This window comes from Harpegnathos saltator, unplaced genomic scaffold, assembly GCF_003227715.2.
Source record: "Harpegnathos saltator strain DR-91 unplaced genomic scaffold, Hsal_v8.6 scaffold744, whole genome shotgun sequence".
In the NCBI taxonomy this organism is placed as follows: domain Eukaryota; kingdom Metazoa; phylum Arthropoda; class Insecta; order Hymenoptera; family Formicidae; genus Harpegnathos; species Harpegnathos saltator.
This window is the reverse complement of record NW_020230587.1, coordinates 235,688-255,010: the sequence shown is the minus strand read 5'-3', so window position 1 is coordinate 255,010 and position 19,323 is coordinate 235,688. Positions and strand designations below refer to the sequence as shown.

At 36.8% G+C, this 19,323-nt stretch overlaps 1 protein-coding gene across 3 annotated transcripts in view; it reads right to left on the bottom strand.

Annotated features, from left to right (window-relative positions):
• RhoGEF2 (Rho guanine nucleotide exchange factor 2) overlaps positions 1-19,323 on the bottom strand; it is a 216,922-nt gene that overhangs the window by 123,159 nt on the left and 74,440 nt on the right. For 2 of the 3 annotated variants that reach the window (XM_025305988.1, XM_025305990.1), the window contains exon 8: positions 16,244-16,495. The exons of the other annotated variant lie outside the window; for it this stretch is intronic. In XM_025305988.1, coding sequence (XP_025161773.1) covers positions 16,244-16,495 — 252 coding nt within the window. The remainder of the gene's footprint in view (positions 1-16,243; positions 16,496-19,323) is intronic. 3 annotated transcript variants of the gene reach the window in all.

The window sequence follows — 19,323 nt, the reverse complement described above, 5'->3', positions numbered from 1 at the left end:
TAATAGTTAATTAATAGTAAGATAATTCGACGCAATTCTCAAGTATTCATGAAAAAAAAAAAGAATTTAAAATTAGAAGTTTTTCATATATGCCATATATACCGATTTATAAAGACATAGAGTAGTGATTGAGATGATAAGGCGATTGGTTGGTATATCGGAACTCTACATGTCGCGGGTTCGATGCCTTTTTTAATATTCTTTCAATTAACAGTAAAGGGCAATATGGCATGATATATTTTTATTATTAAAAACATAACAAAATATAATTTATTTTATTTATATAATATTTATTTGCTGTTTTTCAGTAACGTTCCTAATACTAGACTTTTGCATTTTTTAAATTGCTTTTTACACTATTCTCTACATTGCAAATATTAGATCTTGTTCTACTCAAAAGCAACTAATGGTCTAACATTCTAACATCACACAAACGAAACAAATTCGCAAATAGATGTGCAGCAGAGCATATAATAACGGATCTCATTATTAACAATGATATTTTCTTTTTAGTTGAAAGTACTCACAATTCGTTGATATAAATAGAATGTATACAAATAAAAATGTAACAAAAGTGGAAAATAAGTTAAAATTTATTTATTGCATAGCATATAAACAAAATAAATTATTTTTTATATTTTCAATAATAAAAATATATTGTACAATATTATGCTTCACTGTAGATTAAAAAAGATTGAAAAAAGCAAGATACGAACCACCAACATGTATATATATCAGGTGTAGTAAAAAGAAATCCATTATTTTTCCAATAGATGGCTTTAGTTATCTGTATCTCGCGTTGTATAAGTCCGATCGGGCTCCACTAGATGGCGTTAGAAAGATGAGATTTCGTACTTAAAAAACTTTTGACAGTTTTGTGATTAGTTAACTCAGTTTTGTTTGAGCGCGCGTCAAAGATGGACACTAGCAAAGAGAAAATACGCTATATTTTACAGTTTTTTTCGATAAAGGCGAAAACGCAAGCCAGGCGGCTGAAAATGTGAATAGTGTTTATGGTCCTGATACTGTAACAGCCAATCACGCGCAATTTTGGTTTCGTCGATTCCGTTCCGGTAATTTCGATGTCAAAGATGCACCACGCACTGGAAGGCCAATTGTCGAAAATATCGATAAAATCATGGACATTGTCGAGTCCCACCGTCATGTAAGCACTGTTTCGATTGCCCAAGAGCTAAAGATTGCACAAAAAACCGTTTGGAACCATTTGAATAAGGCTGGATACAAAAAGAAGCTCGATGTATGGGTGCCACACGAATTAACGAAAAAAAACCTCATGGACCGAATGATGAAAAGTGGATCACTTACGACAACGTCAAGCGAAAACGGTCGTGGTCGAATCGCGGTGAGGCGGCGGAAACGGTGGCCAAGCCAGGATTGACGGCCAGGAAGGTTTTGCTATGTGTTTGGTGGGATTGGCAGGGAATTATCTACTATGAGCTGCTCCTCTACGGCAAAACTCTTAACTCGGAACTGTACTGTCAACAATTGGACCGTCTGAAGGAAGCAATCGCCCAGAAGCGGCCAGCTTTGGCCAATAGGAGAGGAATTGTGTTCCGTCAGGACAACGCCAAGCCACACACATCGATAGTGACTCGCCAGAAGCTCCGGGAGCTTGGTTGGGAGGTTCTTATGCATCCACCTTATAGTCCGGACTTGGCACCAAGTGATTACCATCTAATTTCCTGTCCATGGCGAACAATTTTGCTGGTGAAAAATTCGCTTCAAGAGAGGCTTGTGAAAATCGACTGTCTCAATTTTTTGCCAATAGGGACGAGGGCTTCTATGAGAGAGGCATAATGAAATTACCTACAAAATGGCAACAAGTTATCGAACAAAACGGCGCATATTTGACCTAAATCGGATCATTCTAACTATGGTAATTAAAGCCTTCAATTTCATGCAAAAATAATGGATTTCTTTTTACTACACCTGATATATACTTTATTCACTTCAGCATACATTACCAAGAAGCGGGACTTGGTTTACAATAATCCTTATCTCACTCATTTCTACATTCACTTGCACACTCTACACATTCTACTCTACCCTCTACCTTACTCCTATCCTACCTTATCTTAACTATCTTAATACCTATCATCTATTACCTATCGACTTTCTTATCTACTAGTTACTAATAGTTTCTGTCTCATAGCCTATATCACAGTCTATATCACATCCTGCCTTTTCTTCTCTTCTTTCTTTTTCCCTTTTTTCTTTTTCCTTCCATAACTTCTTCAGAATTTCTGTTTTCACCTTATTTAAATCATCCTTCCATAACTTTTTCACTCTTTCCTCCTTACTGTTACCTAATTTCTGAAACCATTCCTTCGTAATTTCACATTCTCCTATAAAATGATCTATATTATCCCTACCTTGCCCACAAAACACGCACTTCCTATTCTCTTCTTTTACCCAATATTTATTCTCCTCCTCCATATTTCCACACCTTAACCTCATCATTGCTCTAATCTCTCTTCTAACCAATTTCCCTTCTATGTTCTCTTCCTCACTCCCTAAACTATCTATTGCTGCTATTCCCCACCCGTTCCTATTGTAATATTTTTCTCTCTCCCTTCCGTACTTTTCCTTACATCCATCCTTAACCTTCTCCTTCCAGCATTCTTTCATCCATCTTTTGTCTTCCATTTTCTTTATCTTTAAATCATACCTTCTAGTCCTTATACCCCATTTAATTTTCAGCTTTTCTAACCCTAGTTCTCTCCTAATAATATACCTTGGCGTACAAAAATCTAGCCTAAACACCAATCTTATATAATCCATCCAAATTTTTTCTAACTCCTTCTGTTTCTCTCATCCCCATATTTCTACCCCGTACGACATCACACTTTGTACCAAATATTTAAATAAATTCCTTTTCCTTCCAAATTCCATTCCCTTTCCAGGTCATCTCTACAAATTCTTTCTCCTAATCCCCATACCTTATTTACCGCGTCTCCCTTTTTTCTTCAATTCCTTTATATGCTCCCTATAGTCCCTTCCCTTATTAAAATTAAACCCTAAATATCTAAACTCCTGAACCTCTTTTATCTCTTTACCTTCCCATTTCCATCTCTCCTTTTTTTCCTTTCCTTCCTTGTTAAATACCATTATTTTTGTCTTTTCCGTGTTCACAATTAATTTCCTATCCTTTGTAAACCTTCTTAATATATCCATCATGTCTAATAATGCTTCCCTATTTTTTGCTACTAAAACTAAATCGTCAGCATACGTCAGAGACCTAATTCTCTCTTTACCTACTTTTACTCCTCCTACTCCTCTCCTCCTCATGTGATCGTCTAAATCCGCTACATACAAATTAAAAAGCAGTGGACTCATCACACATCCCTGTCTTACTCCTTTCGTAGTCTTGAAACAGCTAGTAAACCCATCCTTCGTTTTTATCGTGACTTTAGTTTCTTCATAAATCTTCTCCAGCCTTCCTATGATTTTCCTATTTATCTTCTTTTCCTTCAGTATCTCCCATAACTTCTTTCTGTCTATGTTGTCGAAAGCCGCCTTAAAATCCACGAACATTGCGTATATTTTCCTATCTTTTTTATTATTCTTTTCTCTTTGCACTATATGATTTAGTACGAAGATGTTATCCAATGTTCCTCTTCCTCCTCTAAATCCTCCCTGGCTTTCAGGTAGTAATTCCTTTGCTTCCACTTCCTCCTCCAATCTCCTTCTCAACATCTCTGCATAAATTTTATACGCTGTACATAGTATTGATAACCCTCTGTAATTTTCTGCTCTTTCCTTTTCTCCTTTTTTGTATATGGGGCAAATCACACTTGTTTTCCAATCCTTCGGTATAGATCCTTCCTTCCATATCTGCAGCAATAATTCCTTAATTCCTCTCCTCACTGCCTGTCCTCCATATTTCCATGCCTCCGCCGGTATTTCGTCAATCCCTATTGCCTTCTTCCTTTTGAGTTTCTCTATTGCCTCTATAATTTCTTCCTCTTTCCTCTTCTCCTTCCTCTTCTTCTTGACTTCCTCCAACCTCATCTTCTTCTCTTTCTTGTATAAATTTCCTTTCCTCTTTCGTGTTTTCTTCTATCCCTTCTAATAATTCCATAAAATATTCCTTCCATCCCTCCTTGTCTATATTATTCTTGACCTGTTTTTTTTACCTCTTCTCCTGTTTATAAATTCCCATACTTCTTTCATTCTTCAGATTTCTTAACTCTTCTTCTTCCTCTTCTTTTTTATTTCTTTTCCTATTCTTAATGTGCTCTTTTAAAGTTTTCTTTGCCTCCATGTATTTTTCTTTGCTTATTCTACCTCTTCTCCAGTTTCTAAATTCTCTATGCACCCTCCTTTTCATTTTCGTACAGCTCTTGTCTCACCATTCCTTGTGTCCTATTCCTTTCCTTTTCCACTTCCATTCCTCCTTGACTAATGCTTTCCCAATTACCTTCTTCAGAGATAGCCATTTCCGTTTTACCAATCCTTGCTCCTCTTCTAATTCTTCTCCTGTTGTATCTAGTATCTTCTCTGTTTCCTTTTTGAAGTGTTCAATTGCTTTCTTATCCCATCTTATCCTTGTTTTTCTTTCCTCTTCTCCCTCTCCTTCCTCTTCTCTGCAGTCTCCGTTTCCTTTTATTTCCACCATCATGGGCATGTGATCCGAGTCCACTCTTTCTCCAACCTTAAATTCTCCCACAATATCCTTACAATTTTCATTGACAATTACATAATCAATTACCGAGCTTCCTCTCGCACCTATATATGTAAATTTTCCCTCTTTGTCCCCTTCCGCAGATCCATTCAATATATATCCTCCTACCTCTCCCACTACTTCTAACATACTTTTGCTGTCTTTTCCTTTTATCTTATCCTTGCTCTTTCTCCCTAGCTCACCCTCCTCTAATCCTCCCTCTTCTCCTATCTTTATATTAAAGTCTGCTCCTATTATTACATTCTTCTCTCTTCCTTCCTCCATTATTTCCTTTATCTTTTTTCCTATCTCCCTCCATCTTTCCGAGTTATATACTGAGATAATTATCATTTCCTTATCCTTGCCTTTACCTTCTATTTTGGAAACCTCCCTTTTTTTCCTCCCCCAAAATGTTACTTTCTTTTCCCCAATTTTTCCTTCTACCTATCAAAAAACCTCCCTTTGCTCTTCCCCTCTTTTTCTCTCTCTTCGCCTATATGCCCACCAATGTGTGTTAGGCAATCTTTCCTTAAACCTTTTCCATCCCTTTTCTTCTAACCATGTCTCGCATAAACTGATAAAATCTTTGCCCTTTATCCAGTTCCAGAAATCTTTATCCTGCCTCTGTATTCCTGCCACATTCCAAAAAATTAGGCTTCTACCCTTCCTCCTCTCCCTCCCTCTTCCCTTTCCTCTCTCCCCTTCTTGGCTTACATGAAATCCTGTCAAATCTCCCTTCCCCCTCCCTTTCTCTTTCCCCCCTTTCTTTCTTCCTCTCTTTCTTTTGGTCTCTTCTCTCTACCCCCCTCTTCTCTCTCTCCATCTCTTTCCTCCTTTTCTTTTCTCCTATCCTCTTCCTCCCTTAATGCTTCTTTCATCTCCCTTTCCTTTAGTTCCCTTAATTCCCTATCTCTGTCCCTTCCTTTTCTTCTAATTATTTCTTCTTCTATTTCCTCCCATTTTTTCCAATTTCCATCAATCATCACTCTCGCAAAACCCATTTTCACCGTCTTTCCTTTCCTCCTCTCCTCCCTCATCCATTTGCTCATTTTCTCTTGTACCTTTTTTTCCTCCCACGTCAAGTCGTTCTCAATAAAAATACTTTTACCTTTCAGTTTCCTCTTATTTCTCATTATTTCCCTCTTCATCTCCTCTTCCTCCAGACTTACCACTACCACTTTCCCACTTATTCTACATCTCTTCACTTTTATTTCCACATCCAATTCTTTTTTTATAAATTCCTCTGCCTTTCCATTCGTTATTCTGTCCCCTATCTCACACCCTTTTATTACAACATTACCTCTCCTCTCCTCCTTTTCCTTTTCTACCACTAATTTCTTTAACTTTCCTATTTCCCTTTCACTCAGGCATTCACTTAACCTATTCACACTTCTTATCGAACCATACCTACTACTCAATCTCGTTCTGCTGCTTAACCTACTAGACGCCGCCTTACTTTCCCATTCCTCTCTATTTTCTCCTTCTCTTTCACTCATCTCTCCTTGCTTACTTTCTTCTATAAATCTTTCCGCAATTATCAATCTATCTTCTAATTCCTTCATCCTACTCTCTATCTCCTTCCATTCTGTTATTACCTGTCTCAACTCCTTTCTTATCTCCTTCCTTATCTCCTCACTAACCTCCTCGTCTCCTAATCCATGCGTACCTCTGAAACTCACCTTCCTCTCTTGATCTCCTTTCTCTATCACCAATTTTCCTTGCTTATCATCCACTCCTCCCTTGCCTCCCCTTACCCCCTTTCCTCCGCTCCCTGTATTCATACCTCCGCTCCGTCTACCTAACCTTTCCGCACTACTCACTTCCTATTCTGCCCCTACTCTTATTTCTTATTCCCTCTATCCGCCTTTATTCTTATCGCTATCTTACCTCCTTCTGCTTCTTTTCCTACCTTCCTACTTTACTCCCCTATCTTACTTATTTTACAATCTCTATTTTTCTCTCTCTCTCAAACTCACGCAACCATACACTCGTACGCCATCTAGCCAAGTCCCAACCCGCAACATGTAGAGTTTCAGCAAACCAATCAATTGTCTTACCATTTCGACCACTGTTGCTCATTGGAAATCTGGCTTTACAATTAAGTATACATGGCACAAAAAAAATCTGAACTCATTTTTCTTATGAATGCTTGAAATTACGTCGTCACTTTACTACTAATTAATGGGAGTGTACTATTAAAACATACATCAAATTCATCAAAATCAGGGGAGATAATATCTGTTTCGGGGAGGGAATGCGAGAGTTCCCCTGACTCCCCCCACCACGGTCCAAATGGTAGACATCCCGCAGGGGTTTCAGTCAGTAAGAGTCTGACACAATCCCCGACCCCCCCAACGGGTTGGGGGTATCCATGACGGATCTCCCCTGCGTTACAAAAAAAAAAGATAATCTCTGCTGCTTCCCTTGTCAGTTCTAATTTATAATGAGTGTAGTAAACTCTAAGCCCGTAATTGTTACGTAATTTCTGATAAAATGCATTTCTTGCGCTACCAATCGCAATCTTTAAATTTTAAATGATATTATGACTTTTATTCGGCGATTTAACTTAAACGTAAATCTTCCTTGGGAACAGAAACAAAATGAAAAGTTTCATAGTTTAAAAAGCTACATATTCGCTAAAGTTTTCACGTAAAACTTTTTACTTTTCACATTCCCGCTTTTTGAAAAGTTACACGCTAGCGCTAACACGCAAATTGATCGCTAGCATAAAAACATCTTCTACCAGAAATGACATTTCAGTTTTGAACTTAAAATAAAAAAGCAGAAGGCTTATTATATCTATTACGGTTTTATTTACTTTGAGCGCTTACGCGCTATAAACACATTGCCTACGCTGTTCGCTTTGATATTGTAAGCGTTCACAAATTAAGTAATGACGTCATCATAACGTCATAACTTCCGCTGCTTACAAACACTTTCGAGCGAGATGGGGCAGTGAAAGCGTAAACACTTATAGCGCGTAAACATCCAAAATGAATGCAGTATAAGCAGAAAAATGGCGTCCTATATCAAAATAATTGTTTTTAATAGACAAAGAAAATATAGAAAATATATACTCTATAATTATTATTGTAAATGAAATAGAACACTTAGAAAATGATACATTAATATACAGGGTGTTTGATAGCTGATCATGCAGACGAAAATTGGAGATAGATTGGGTGTAGCCGAGAAGAAAAGTCATGTACCATAATGTCAAATTGCCAATAGTTATCGAGTTATTAATTAAAACATGTGAGCCAACGAGCGCGTAGAGAGCGGAGGGCGACCGCAGTAAGCACGTAGACATTTGATACAGGCGGAGTCAGCGAATGACGGTAGGCGAGCGCGCGCGGCGAGGGGCAACGTAAGCGACAAGAGGCGATCGCGCGCGACGAGGAGCGAGCGAGCTTTTTCTTCACAGCTTTTTCCTTATAGCTCGCTCGCTCCTCGTCATTCGCGCTCGCTCGCTCTTCGTCGCGCTCGCTCGCCTCTTGTCGCTTGCGCTCGCTCGCTCCTCGTCGTTCGCGCTCGCTCGCTCCTCGTCGCGCGCGTTCGCCTCTTGTTGTTTACGTTGCCCCTCGCCGCGCGCGCTCGCCTACCGACACTCGCTGACTCCGCCTGTATCAAATGTCTACATGCTTACTGCGGTCGCCCTCCGCTCTTTACACGCTCGTTGACTCACATGTTTTAATTAATAACTCGATAACTATTGGCAATTTGACATTATGGTACATGACTTTTCTTCTCGGCTACACCCAATCTATCTCCAACTTTCGTGCATGATCAGCTATCAAACACCCTGTATATCAATCTATTATTTTAATAAACATTTATAACAATTATGTTTTATGCTGAAATATATTACGAAAGTACATAAATATTTCCTATACTATCGAAAATGAAGTTCATATTTGCGAGCTCTGCAAAAATTGTTTAGGGACACGCTGTAGATGTTCGTATTCCTTGTCATCAAATAAATCAAATAATACTAATAATAATTCAAGTAATACCGCAACTAATTTATCATCCGCCATTTTAACACACTTACAATTGCCAAAGCGAACGCTATTCTATATTGCCATATAAGCACTAAGGCTAGATCTACAATAGGTAGATCTATAATAGGCTTTAACCTGTAAGAAATTGACCAACCATAGTCAAATATGAGAATAATCAGTTATGATTCATCGATTTCTTACGACTTTAAGCTTACTATCCATTGCAGACCTAGCCTTAGATATAAAAGCCAACGGATGAAACCAGCGCTTGTAAGTCTGAGCGCTTATAGCGCGTGAGCGTCCAGAGCAAACGCACCCTAAATTTCGGGTTTAAAATTTTTCTTTATTCATCGTAAATCTAGTCTTGGACTTGATCCACTAGTCTAGTTCGAAACAAATACATGAACGAATAGTTCAGTTCAGAGCAAATATATAAACAGCAGCACATGTACAAAAAGTAATAGTAAAAGTAAGTTATACTCCTTACCGTCATCTGAAAAATGTAACTGCATTACTGTTATTAACGAAAAATAGGATACCACCATTACCATTACTTGAGAAAAGTAATACTTCAACAAATTTAAGGGTTCATTCTAATTTATGACTCGGGAAAATATATTTTTTATGTATTTTTCTTCTGGCAAAGTAAAAATATATATAAACTATTCTTTTTTTATTTAATATGTCTGTAATTCAGAATTCGGCAAAATCTGTACACTGTCGACTTTCAATTTGCTCCGCCTATTCCTGCTATTCTTCCTATATCTTTCTCTCGTATGTAGCTCATGAGCTGCACGAATAATATATGATGCGTAAACCTTTTTCTTTTTAAATAGTATCCTCAGTAGGTCTAATCTACTGATGATTGAAACGACCTTTTATGGTATAAAATATTAGGTTGTCGGAAAAGTCATGACGTATTCTTTCTATGTTTTTCAAAGATCATTTATTTATATAAAGAACAAAGATCAATTAATGATATATTGCCCGTTTTGTTCAATGATATTTTGCCATCTTTCAATGAGCTTCATAATTCCTCATTCATAGAAGAACTTGTCTTTATCGGCGGAGAACTGAACAAGGTGCTTATTTACAGCCTCATCTGACTTTAACGTTATACCACGCAAGGAGTTTTGAAGAGAGCGAAACAAATGGAAGTCTGACAGCGCAAGGTCAGGCGAGTATGGTGGGTGTGGCAACATATCCCATCCAAGCTCCAATCATTTTTGACGGGTGATCAAACTTGTGTGTGGTCTCGTGCTGTCATAATGGAACATAATTCCTTTACGATTAACGGGCTCTGAATATTTCTGGATGGATTCGTTCAAACGATCTAATTACCGGCAGTACACATTCAACTTGATTGTTTGGTTTCTTGGTAGGAGCTCGAAAAACAGGACATCTTTAAAATTCCATCACACTGAAAGCATAACCTTCCTCTGATGAATATCTGCTTTCGACGTCGTTTGAGGCGAATCATCATGTCGGGACCAAAACCGTTTGCGCTCCACATTGTTGTAAACAATTCACTTCTCATCACCAGTTATCATTCGCTTCCAAAAAGGATCGTTTTCTTCACATTTAATGAGCATATCGTTGATGTTTACATGCGCCGTCAAATGAACTTCTGTGAATTCATAAGGAACCCAAATATCGAGCTTGCTTACGTATCCCAGCTTCTTCAGGTGGTCGTGGACACTTGAATGATGGATGTTTAATATTTCTGCAATCTCTCGTGTCGTATAACATGGATTTGACTCAAGCAATGCCTTTATTTTGTCGTCATCAACTTCAGTGGGTCTCCCTGACCGAGGAGCGTCGTTGAGATCAAAATTATCAGCACGGAACTTCGTGAATCATCGTTGGCACTGACGTTCTTATAGAGCATTGTGACCGTAAATTTTACGCAACTTTTCACAAGCTTGACGCGCGTTCTTCCCTTTACGGAAGTAAAATAGTAAAGTATAGCGAAAGTTTGGTCTTCCATCTTCAACTTGTTGCAAAATCTCCAAAACTCAACCAAATCGCTCAACTTTTTTTTTTAGAATGAAGCTAGAACTGTCAACTGTTAAATGACATAGCAATAACATAAATGCAAATGATTCTAGTATTTCCAAAAATGAACTAGCGTCATCTGTTGCAAAGGTGCGTCATGACTTTTCCGACAATAGTTTCCGACCTAATAGTACCTCATGGATAACGTATAAATTTGGAAAGAAGTTCACGCCTTGGACGTTGTTGAATCTCGCGCGATTCGTAAATCGCGCGCAAGAAGAAGACATCAAGGTGCATATATACTAAATAAACAACGAACAACTAACAGTGAATTCGACAAGTGTATACGCAACAGCAATTACAAACCGCATGTTTGTCAGTGTTCAATTCACTTTCGATCAAATTCGCTCATAAACAGATATATCAAAAAATAGATATACATTAAGCGAACGAACAAGGAACAGCAAATTCGACAGAATACTACTGACAAGGAACATCCGCGAAATGTGTGTCTCCGATTTCAACGAAATTTGGCATATTTGTAGAATATGCTAAAAATAAAGGACCCGTATTTTTTTATCGGCAATGGCAGGTTTAAAGGGTGAAACTATCTCTCAAAGTTTCATCCTCTTTATGCTATCTCGATAACAATTGTAGATAGAAAAAAACTTTTTAAACAAAAATTGTACGGTTTTTTATGAAAAATACGAGACCTGGTTAAAATAAAAAAAATGTTTTTAATAATTGACAAAATGACCATACCAGGCTTAATTAATTAATTTATAAAATTCATTATATCGAAGAAAAAGTTAACATTTTTCATTCTGAATTCATCCATATATAATATTTTATATTTAACTTATACGGGCGTTGCAATTTTATAAGTGAAAGTTATATCATAAGCAAGGTGCTCGATAACGAGCGTAAGCTATATCGCCACGCAAATGACGACTATCTATTTACATCTTTTGAACGCATTATAATTAATACAATAATATAAAATAATATAAAATAATTCAGAAAACACATCAACGCGGGACACTGAACATTTTTTCATTTGTAACATATATTCCACATCACATTATTTTTAAATATATTTAATATAACAGACGAAAAAGATATGCATATGAGTTTACCTGTATATTGATATATACAGGTAAACTTTTTCTTTATAGCTTTTTCCTTATAGCTCGCTCGCTCTTCGTAGTTCGCGCTCGCTCGCTCTTCGTCGCGCTCGCTCGCCTCTTGTCGCTTGCGCTCGCTCGCTCCTCGTCATGCTCGCTCGCCTCTTGTCGTTTACGTTGCCCCTTGCCGCGCGCGCTCGCCTACCGCCACTCGCTGACTCCGCCTGTATCAAATGTCTATGTGCTTACTGCGGCCGCTCTACGCGCTCGTTGGCTCACAGGTTTTAACCACTTGCGCTGGCAAAAAATTCACTGACGCGTGTACCAGAACGGTCTAGTGTAACTCGCTGAGAGGCGTCACACAATGTTCGATGCCTTACAGAAATCGGAAAAAGATTTATATTTTCTAAACTAATTTATTTTCGACCTAGGACTTTTAATAGCTTTTTGAAGGGAATATAGAGCGTCGATTGATTATAAAATTATACAAATATAAATATTTAATTTATTTATTAATAATCATGCAAAGTGTGGTATCTCTCGAAACAGTCTGGAACATGTAATGGTACAAGGCATATCTTACATTCCCATATAGTTTCACTTCGTTTTTTGTGTTTGGTACACACTCTACACCTTCGCTGTAGATTCTTTTTGACATTTGTGTCTGGCAAACAATCCCATCCGACGTGCCACGCACGTCGTTTTTGTTTCTGTGACAATCGCATGACGACGTACATACCACGTCGTTGGCGATTCTGTGACAAAAGCATTACGACGTGCGTGGCACGTCTTTCCAGCGCAAGTGGTTAATTAATAACTCGGTAACTATTGCCAATTTGACATTATGGTGCATGACTTTTCTTCTCGGCTACACCCAATCTATCTCCAACTTTCGTCTGCATGATAAGCTTCCAAACACCCTGTATACAGGGTGGTTGATTATAAGTTGCCAACCCGAAATGTGAAGGTAGATTGGGTTAAGATAAACATAAAAGTCCCATACCGTTTTGCGAGATTCGCAGTAATTATCGAGTTATTAATGACAGAAATCTGAGGAATGGGAACGCGCCGGCATAGATGATTGGAGAAGTGTTATAGCTGCTTAGGCCGCAGCGCGGCCCAGTTGACCCAGAAACTGTTGCCGGTGCGCGGCGAGGGGAAAGACAATGCGCTGCTATTCGTTGTTTTAACTCGCCGGATCTACGTCTCGCCGCACGCCGCCAACAGTTGCTATGTCGAGTGGGCCGCGCTGTGGCCTGAGTAGCTGCAACGCTTCTCCAATCATTTATGTCGGCGCGCTCCCATTCCTCAGATTTCTGTCACTAATAACTCGATAATTATTGCGAATCTCGCAAAACGGTATGGGACTTTTATGTTTACCTTAACTCAATCTACCTTCACATTTCGGGTTGGCAACTTATAATCAATCACCCTGTATACAGGGTGTCCGGAATGTGATCATCAATATTTTGTGTACTGGTAGAACTCGTTAAAACAATTAGAAAGTCCTGTGCCGTTTTACAATTTTTTCAATATTTATTCCGTAATTAATTAAAATGTGTGAACGAATGAGCGCACGAGAAAGCGACAGGACAGGCTCTGTGAATAAGAAAATGGCTTACCTCGCGCGGCGAGAGGCAACCGTAAGCGACAAGAGACGTGCGCACGCGACGAAGAGCGAGCGAGCGCGAACGACGAGCGAGCGAGCGCAAGCGACAAGAGGCGGCCGCCCAGCGCTCTCTACACGCTCATTGGCTCACATGTTTCAATTAATAATTCGATAACTATTGCCAAGTTGACATTATGGTACATGACTTTTCTTCTCGGCTACACCCAATCTACTAGTACACAAAATATTAATGATCACATTCCGGACACCCTATATATTTTATTATACATATTATATTATAGTATATAGAGACACTGCAATTTTAAATATTTATCCAATAAATATCCAAGTATGTCTCTTGCTCTGCAATAAATGTGATGTCTTCCATACATTGATGTATAATATTCAATAAATTATTCTTTAATTCCTTTTCATAAATATTCACCGGTATATCTTGCCGTAAAATACTAATGTTTGACAAAAACCGTTTTATTTCAGAGTATTTATAACGTTACGTATGTACAGTGTTATCGCATAGTTGTTTTAAAACAAATCTTAATAAAAAAATAATATTATGTAATTAAACTAAAGGGTCAAAAATATTAAACATCATTATCATAAGAAAATTGTTTTGCACAATAACTGATGTCGCTCATACCATAATTCCACAAATCAATGAGTCGAAATCGTTTTCGATTAAATCGTGCTTACAAAAGTGACTTTTCACTGCATTATATCTTCTTATTATATCTTCTTCCACTAATACCTCAGAATTTCATAGAATTATTAACAAAATGCACCCATTATGGGTGTAGATACATTCAAAAGCAAAAATTTCTCTATCATTTTACAAACAATTACGTGAAATTTTGAGGTATTAGTGAAGAAAAATAATCATATTAATGTTTGTAAAATCAGCTTTGTAAGCACGATTTAATAAAAAATGCGTTCGACTTTCTGGTTTATGAACTTATTGCCCAGTGATATCAGTCTCTTTGTATAATAAATATTTTTTATATCTTTATCACTATATTTAGTATTTCAACTTACGAATTAGATATTATTTTGTTATTAATACTGTGTTATCAATTTATTGTCTTGTGAACTTACTGCGTGAACGCAGTTAATTTTTAATAAAAATTTGTTATATCTTCATGATATTTGTGGTAAAAGATGTCACACAAATATCATGAAGATATAACAAATTTTTATTAAAAATTAACTGCGTTCACGCAGTAAGTTCACAAGACAATAAATTGATAACACAGTATTAATAACAAAAGCTTTTTAGCTTAATGAGATAATATTATTTTCTTATTGATATTATATTACAAAACATTTGTGCAATAACGCGATGTAGATATATAACGGTATAAATACTTCGCAATGAGACATTTCTTGTTATACGTTAAGGTGCTTGTAATACGTTCGTACGAAAAGAATGGTGCATATTAATCCATTTAATGTTATCGTTGTTTCTAGCCTTGTTTAATATAGAAGACAAGCAAGATATGCCGGTGAATACTTATAAATAAGAATTGAAGAATAATTTATTGAATATTATACATCAATGTATGGAAGATATTACATTTATTGTAGAGCAAAAGACATACTTGGATATTGATAAATAATTAAAATTGTAATGTCTCTATATATGTATATGTGTAATATGTCAATATAAACTCACATGCATATCTTCCTCGTCTGTTATATTAAACACACTTAAAAATAATGTGATGTGGAATATATGTTACAAATAAAGAAATGTTCGGCGGCCCGTGTTGATATGTTTTCTGAATTATTTTATATTATTGTATTAATTAAAATATGTTCAAAAGATGTAAATAGATATTCATCATTTGCGTGGCGATATAGCTTACGCACGTTACCGAGCACCTTGCTTATGGTATAACTTTCACTTATAAAATTGCAATGCCCGTATAAGTTAAATATAAAATATTATATATGGATGGATTCAGAATGAAAAATGCTAACTTTTTCTCTCATATAATGAATGTTATAAATCAATTAATTAAGCCTGATATGGTCATTTTGTTAATTATTAAAAACATTTTTTATTTTAATCAAGCCTATTTTATTTTTTATAAAAACGATACAATTTTTGTTTGAAGTTTTTTTCTATCTACAATAGTTATCGAGATAGCATAAAGAGGGGATGAAACTTTGAGGGATAGTTTCCCTCTTTAAAAACTCGCACCACTATCGACAAAAAAATATGGGTCTTTTATTTTTGGCTATTCTACAATATGCCAAATTTCATCGAAATCGGAGACACACACTTCGCAAATATTCCTTGTAAGTTAACTTAAGGCCTATTAACTTTATAACTGAAACCAAAGTTTTCAAAACCGATTTTAGAACAAGCTTTATGATTTATAACCTTTAAAGATTTTCTTATTTATACTCAAACTGGCACCCTATGATGAAAAAGCCCTAATTTGCTTTACTGATAATCAAAAAGTAAAATGTAAGCCGACCGTTGTATATCTGCTGTGAGTCAGACGCTGCCTATGCAGTTGTCATTAATTGATTCTAACTTCATCAATTCTCAAAATTCGACTTTATAACTTTAACATAATATTCTATACATTTGAAACTTCAAAATTATGCAAAAAATTATATTTCTTCACCTTATAAAATAGAATGAACCTTTAAATGATATTAATTACTCAAATCAACTCATAACGGTAATGGCGTTACAAGTAACGCAGTGCTTCTCAACTCTAATAATATACATACATTTATTGGTTGATAAAAAACATATATATAAAATAAATATTAATGTGACAATGGCGATTAGGCTACTTACAGAGTTAGGAATACCATGACTGACGATTGAAGGCATTAAATGAGTCAGCAGATGTCGATCCAGCTCCAGCTGGGCTGTGTTGTGCGTGTTTGTGACAGGTCTGGGAGGCAAAGGCGGTGGAGACAGACTTTGCATGGACAAGGATTTTCGCGACGGCAATGGAGGTGGTATATCTGTACCACTGCCGTTGTTTAGATTCGAAGGTGGATAATAGCCCGAGGAGTACGGAGTGTTTGTTACCAATGAGCAAAGCTGTAAGATACAACAAAAAGGTGCTGTTACTGAAGAGCAAAGCTGTAAGACACAACGATAGATTGCCAAAAAGTTAGCAAAAGCTTCGATAAAATCGCGATAGACTGATCGATATATCATTCATCTACTATTGATAAGAATCTTAGGTTAGATTCAGTTTGTTTAAATCTTCAATAAAATGACATAGAATATACAGGATATTTGGTAACTCATATAGCCATAGCCAAAGGAGGCATAGAATTGATTATATAAAGCAAACATAAAAATCGCATATCATTTTGCGATATTCGCAATAATTATTGAGTTATTAATTATAGAAATCTGACGAGCGAGCATGAACTGAGATGAATAATAAGAGAAGTGTTGCGGCCACTTAAGCAAGAGCGCAGCCAAGTCGATTTAGCAACTGTTGCCAGCACATGACGAGGAGGGGAAGGATAATGGCGTCGCTATTCAGCCATGTGCTGGTCGTCTTATTTTGCCATATTTCCTACGTCTTGCCGCGCGCGGGTAATAGTTGTTGAATCAACTGGGCCAGTATTGGGGGCATTTATTCCCTTCGCAACCTCCTGCGCATGCGTCAACTACGTCACAAGTTTCGATAGGCTCGTACTTATATATACAATAGGATGCTCTTGGGGCGAAATCAAACCATGTAGTAATGTAGGATTATGGCTACGTTCCAATATTCGCTACAAATATTGAAAATACATCATTTATGTCACATATACTATAGATTCTCAGTGTTGGCAATGAATATAGGAACGCAGCCTATATAGAAAAAAATGGGAAAAGATATAGTTCAGGCTCCACAAAAACCCTCAATATTGCATTTAGGCACGAGTATATTAAGCAGCTACACGCATGACGTAATTGACGTATATGCAGGAGGTCGCAGAGGGAATAAATACCCCCCACATTGAACTGGGCCATGTTGTAACCCGAGTGGCTGTAATGCTCCTCCAATTATTCATTTCGGCGCGCATTCATTCATCAGATTTCTATAATTAATAACTCGATAATAATTGCGAATATCGCAAAACGATATGAGACTTTTATGTTTGTTTTAATCAGTTCTATATTTCCATTGGTTATGAGTTACCAACTACCCTGTATAATAAACTATGTAACTCGATCATCTTGAATATTTATGTTGCATTAAAAGATGCAAATTTTTGCTTTGTTTGATCTGATAAAGCGGTTTATACATGTTGCAGAAATATAAGGAAAGATATTTTCGTAATAAATATTTTTATAGATATTTTTAAGTTATCAACATTACTCAGGTTATGTAGGTATATGTGCGTGAGTGCGTGTGAGTATGCGCGCGCACGCACGCGTGTTTGTTGTGTGTGTGTTTGTATGTGTCTAGAACATGTCATATGTAAAGTTACTATGGTAGAGTACTAACCAGGAAGTGAGAGCTTAAGTGTAAAATATATAATGTATAAACTTTTTATATATTTCTTATGATTTAATAAATACAACACTTTATGTGAATTGACAAATCCGTGGAAATCTCTTAATATTTTGGAAAATATGTATTTTTCAAAATAATGTTTCATACAACAGTTGTATGATTTTAAGCGACGTATTACACAATAATAATAGTATAATCTTGAATGGCGTTTTCGAGAACTTTCAAAAATCATGTAAAGATTAAAAATTTTTTAATTTTCAGGTAATATTTATGTGACTTTGGCAACGTTATTCAAGGTCATATTAGTTTTACGACGTAATACACACCTAAAACTTAATAACTTTTGAATGGAACATTTTTTCGAAAATGCATATTTTTCGATATATCAAGAGATTTCAGTATTTTTTGTATAAAGCCCGTATAAAGCGCTATATTTACTAAACCATAAGAAATGTATAAAAACTTTATATATATTATATATTCTACTCAAGCTTCTCTTTCACCTTCTAGTACGTTAACCTTATCTTTTGCTATTGGGTGAGTGCAAAAGTTCGTGCGGAGTTTCAATAGATGGAGTTATAAGCGTCGTAAAGTGTTGTCATTAATACTTCCATCTACATATTATATAACGTTGGAAAGGTGACGTCTTCAGCTGTTATTAAAAAAAAATCATTTGTTTTCATACAAACTGCTTCGAGAAATATCACTTTAAAAATGAGTATCGATAAGGTGCATTTACGGCATGTTATGCTTTACGAGTTTCGGAAGGAAATAAACGTTGCCGCAGCCGTAAAAAACATTCAGGATGTTTATCAGGATGAAGCACCAGCTAAACGAACTGTGGAAAAATAGTTTGCTAAATTTCGGCACGGAGAATTTAACTTGAAGACGAGCCACGCTCTGGTCGACCTTCTGACATTGATGATGATGTTTTGCGTACTTTAGTGTTCAATAATCCGCGAATTTCAACAGAAGAAGTTGCTACAGCACTAAACGTTGACCGATCAACCGCTTTTAAACCGTTTAAAAAAGATGGGATTCGATTTGAAGCTCGATATATGGGTGCCCCATTTGCTGACCGAGAAGAACAAAATCAAGCGAATTTCTGCAGCCGTTTCTTTACTCGGGCGGCTCAATAACGAGTCGTTTTTGGATCGACTAGTGACGGGCGATGAGAAATGGGTCCTCTACAACAATGTTCAGCGCAAACGGACATGGAAACAATCAGGTGAGCATGGTGACGCAATGCCAAAGGCCAGTTTGCACCCGATGAAGGTGATGCTCTCTGTTTGGTGGGATTGCAAGGGCATAATCTATTTCGAGCTTCTCCCCGCTGGCGAAACGATTGATTCGGACAAGTATTGTCGCCAATTAACCAATCTGAATCGAGAAATAAAAGAGAAACGTC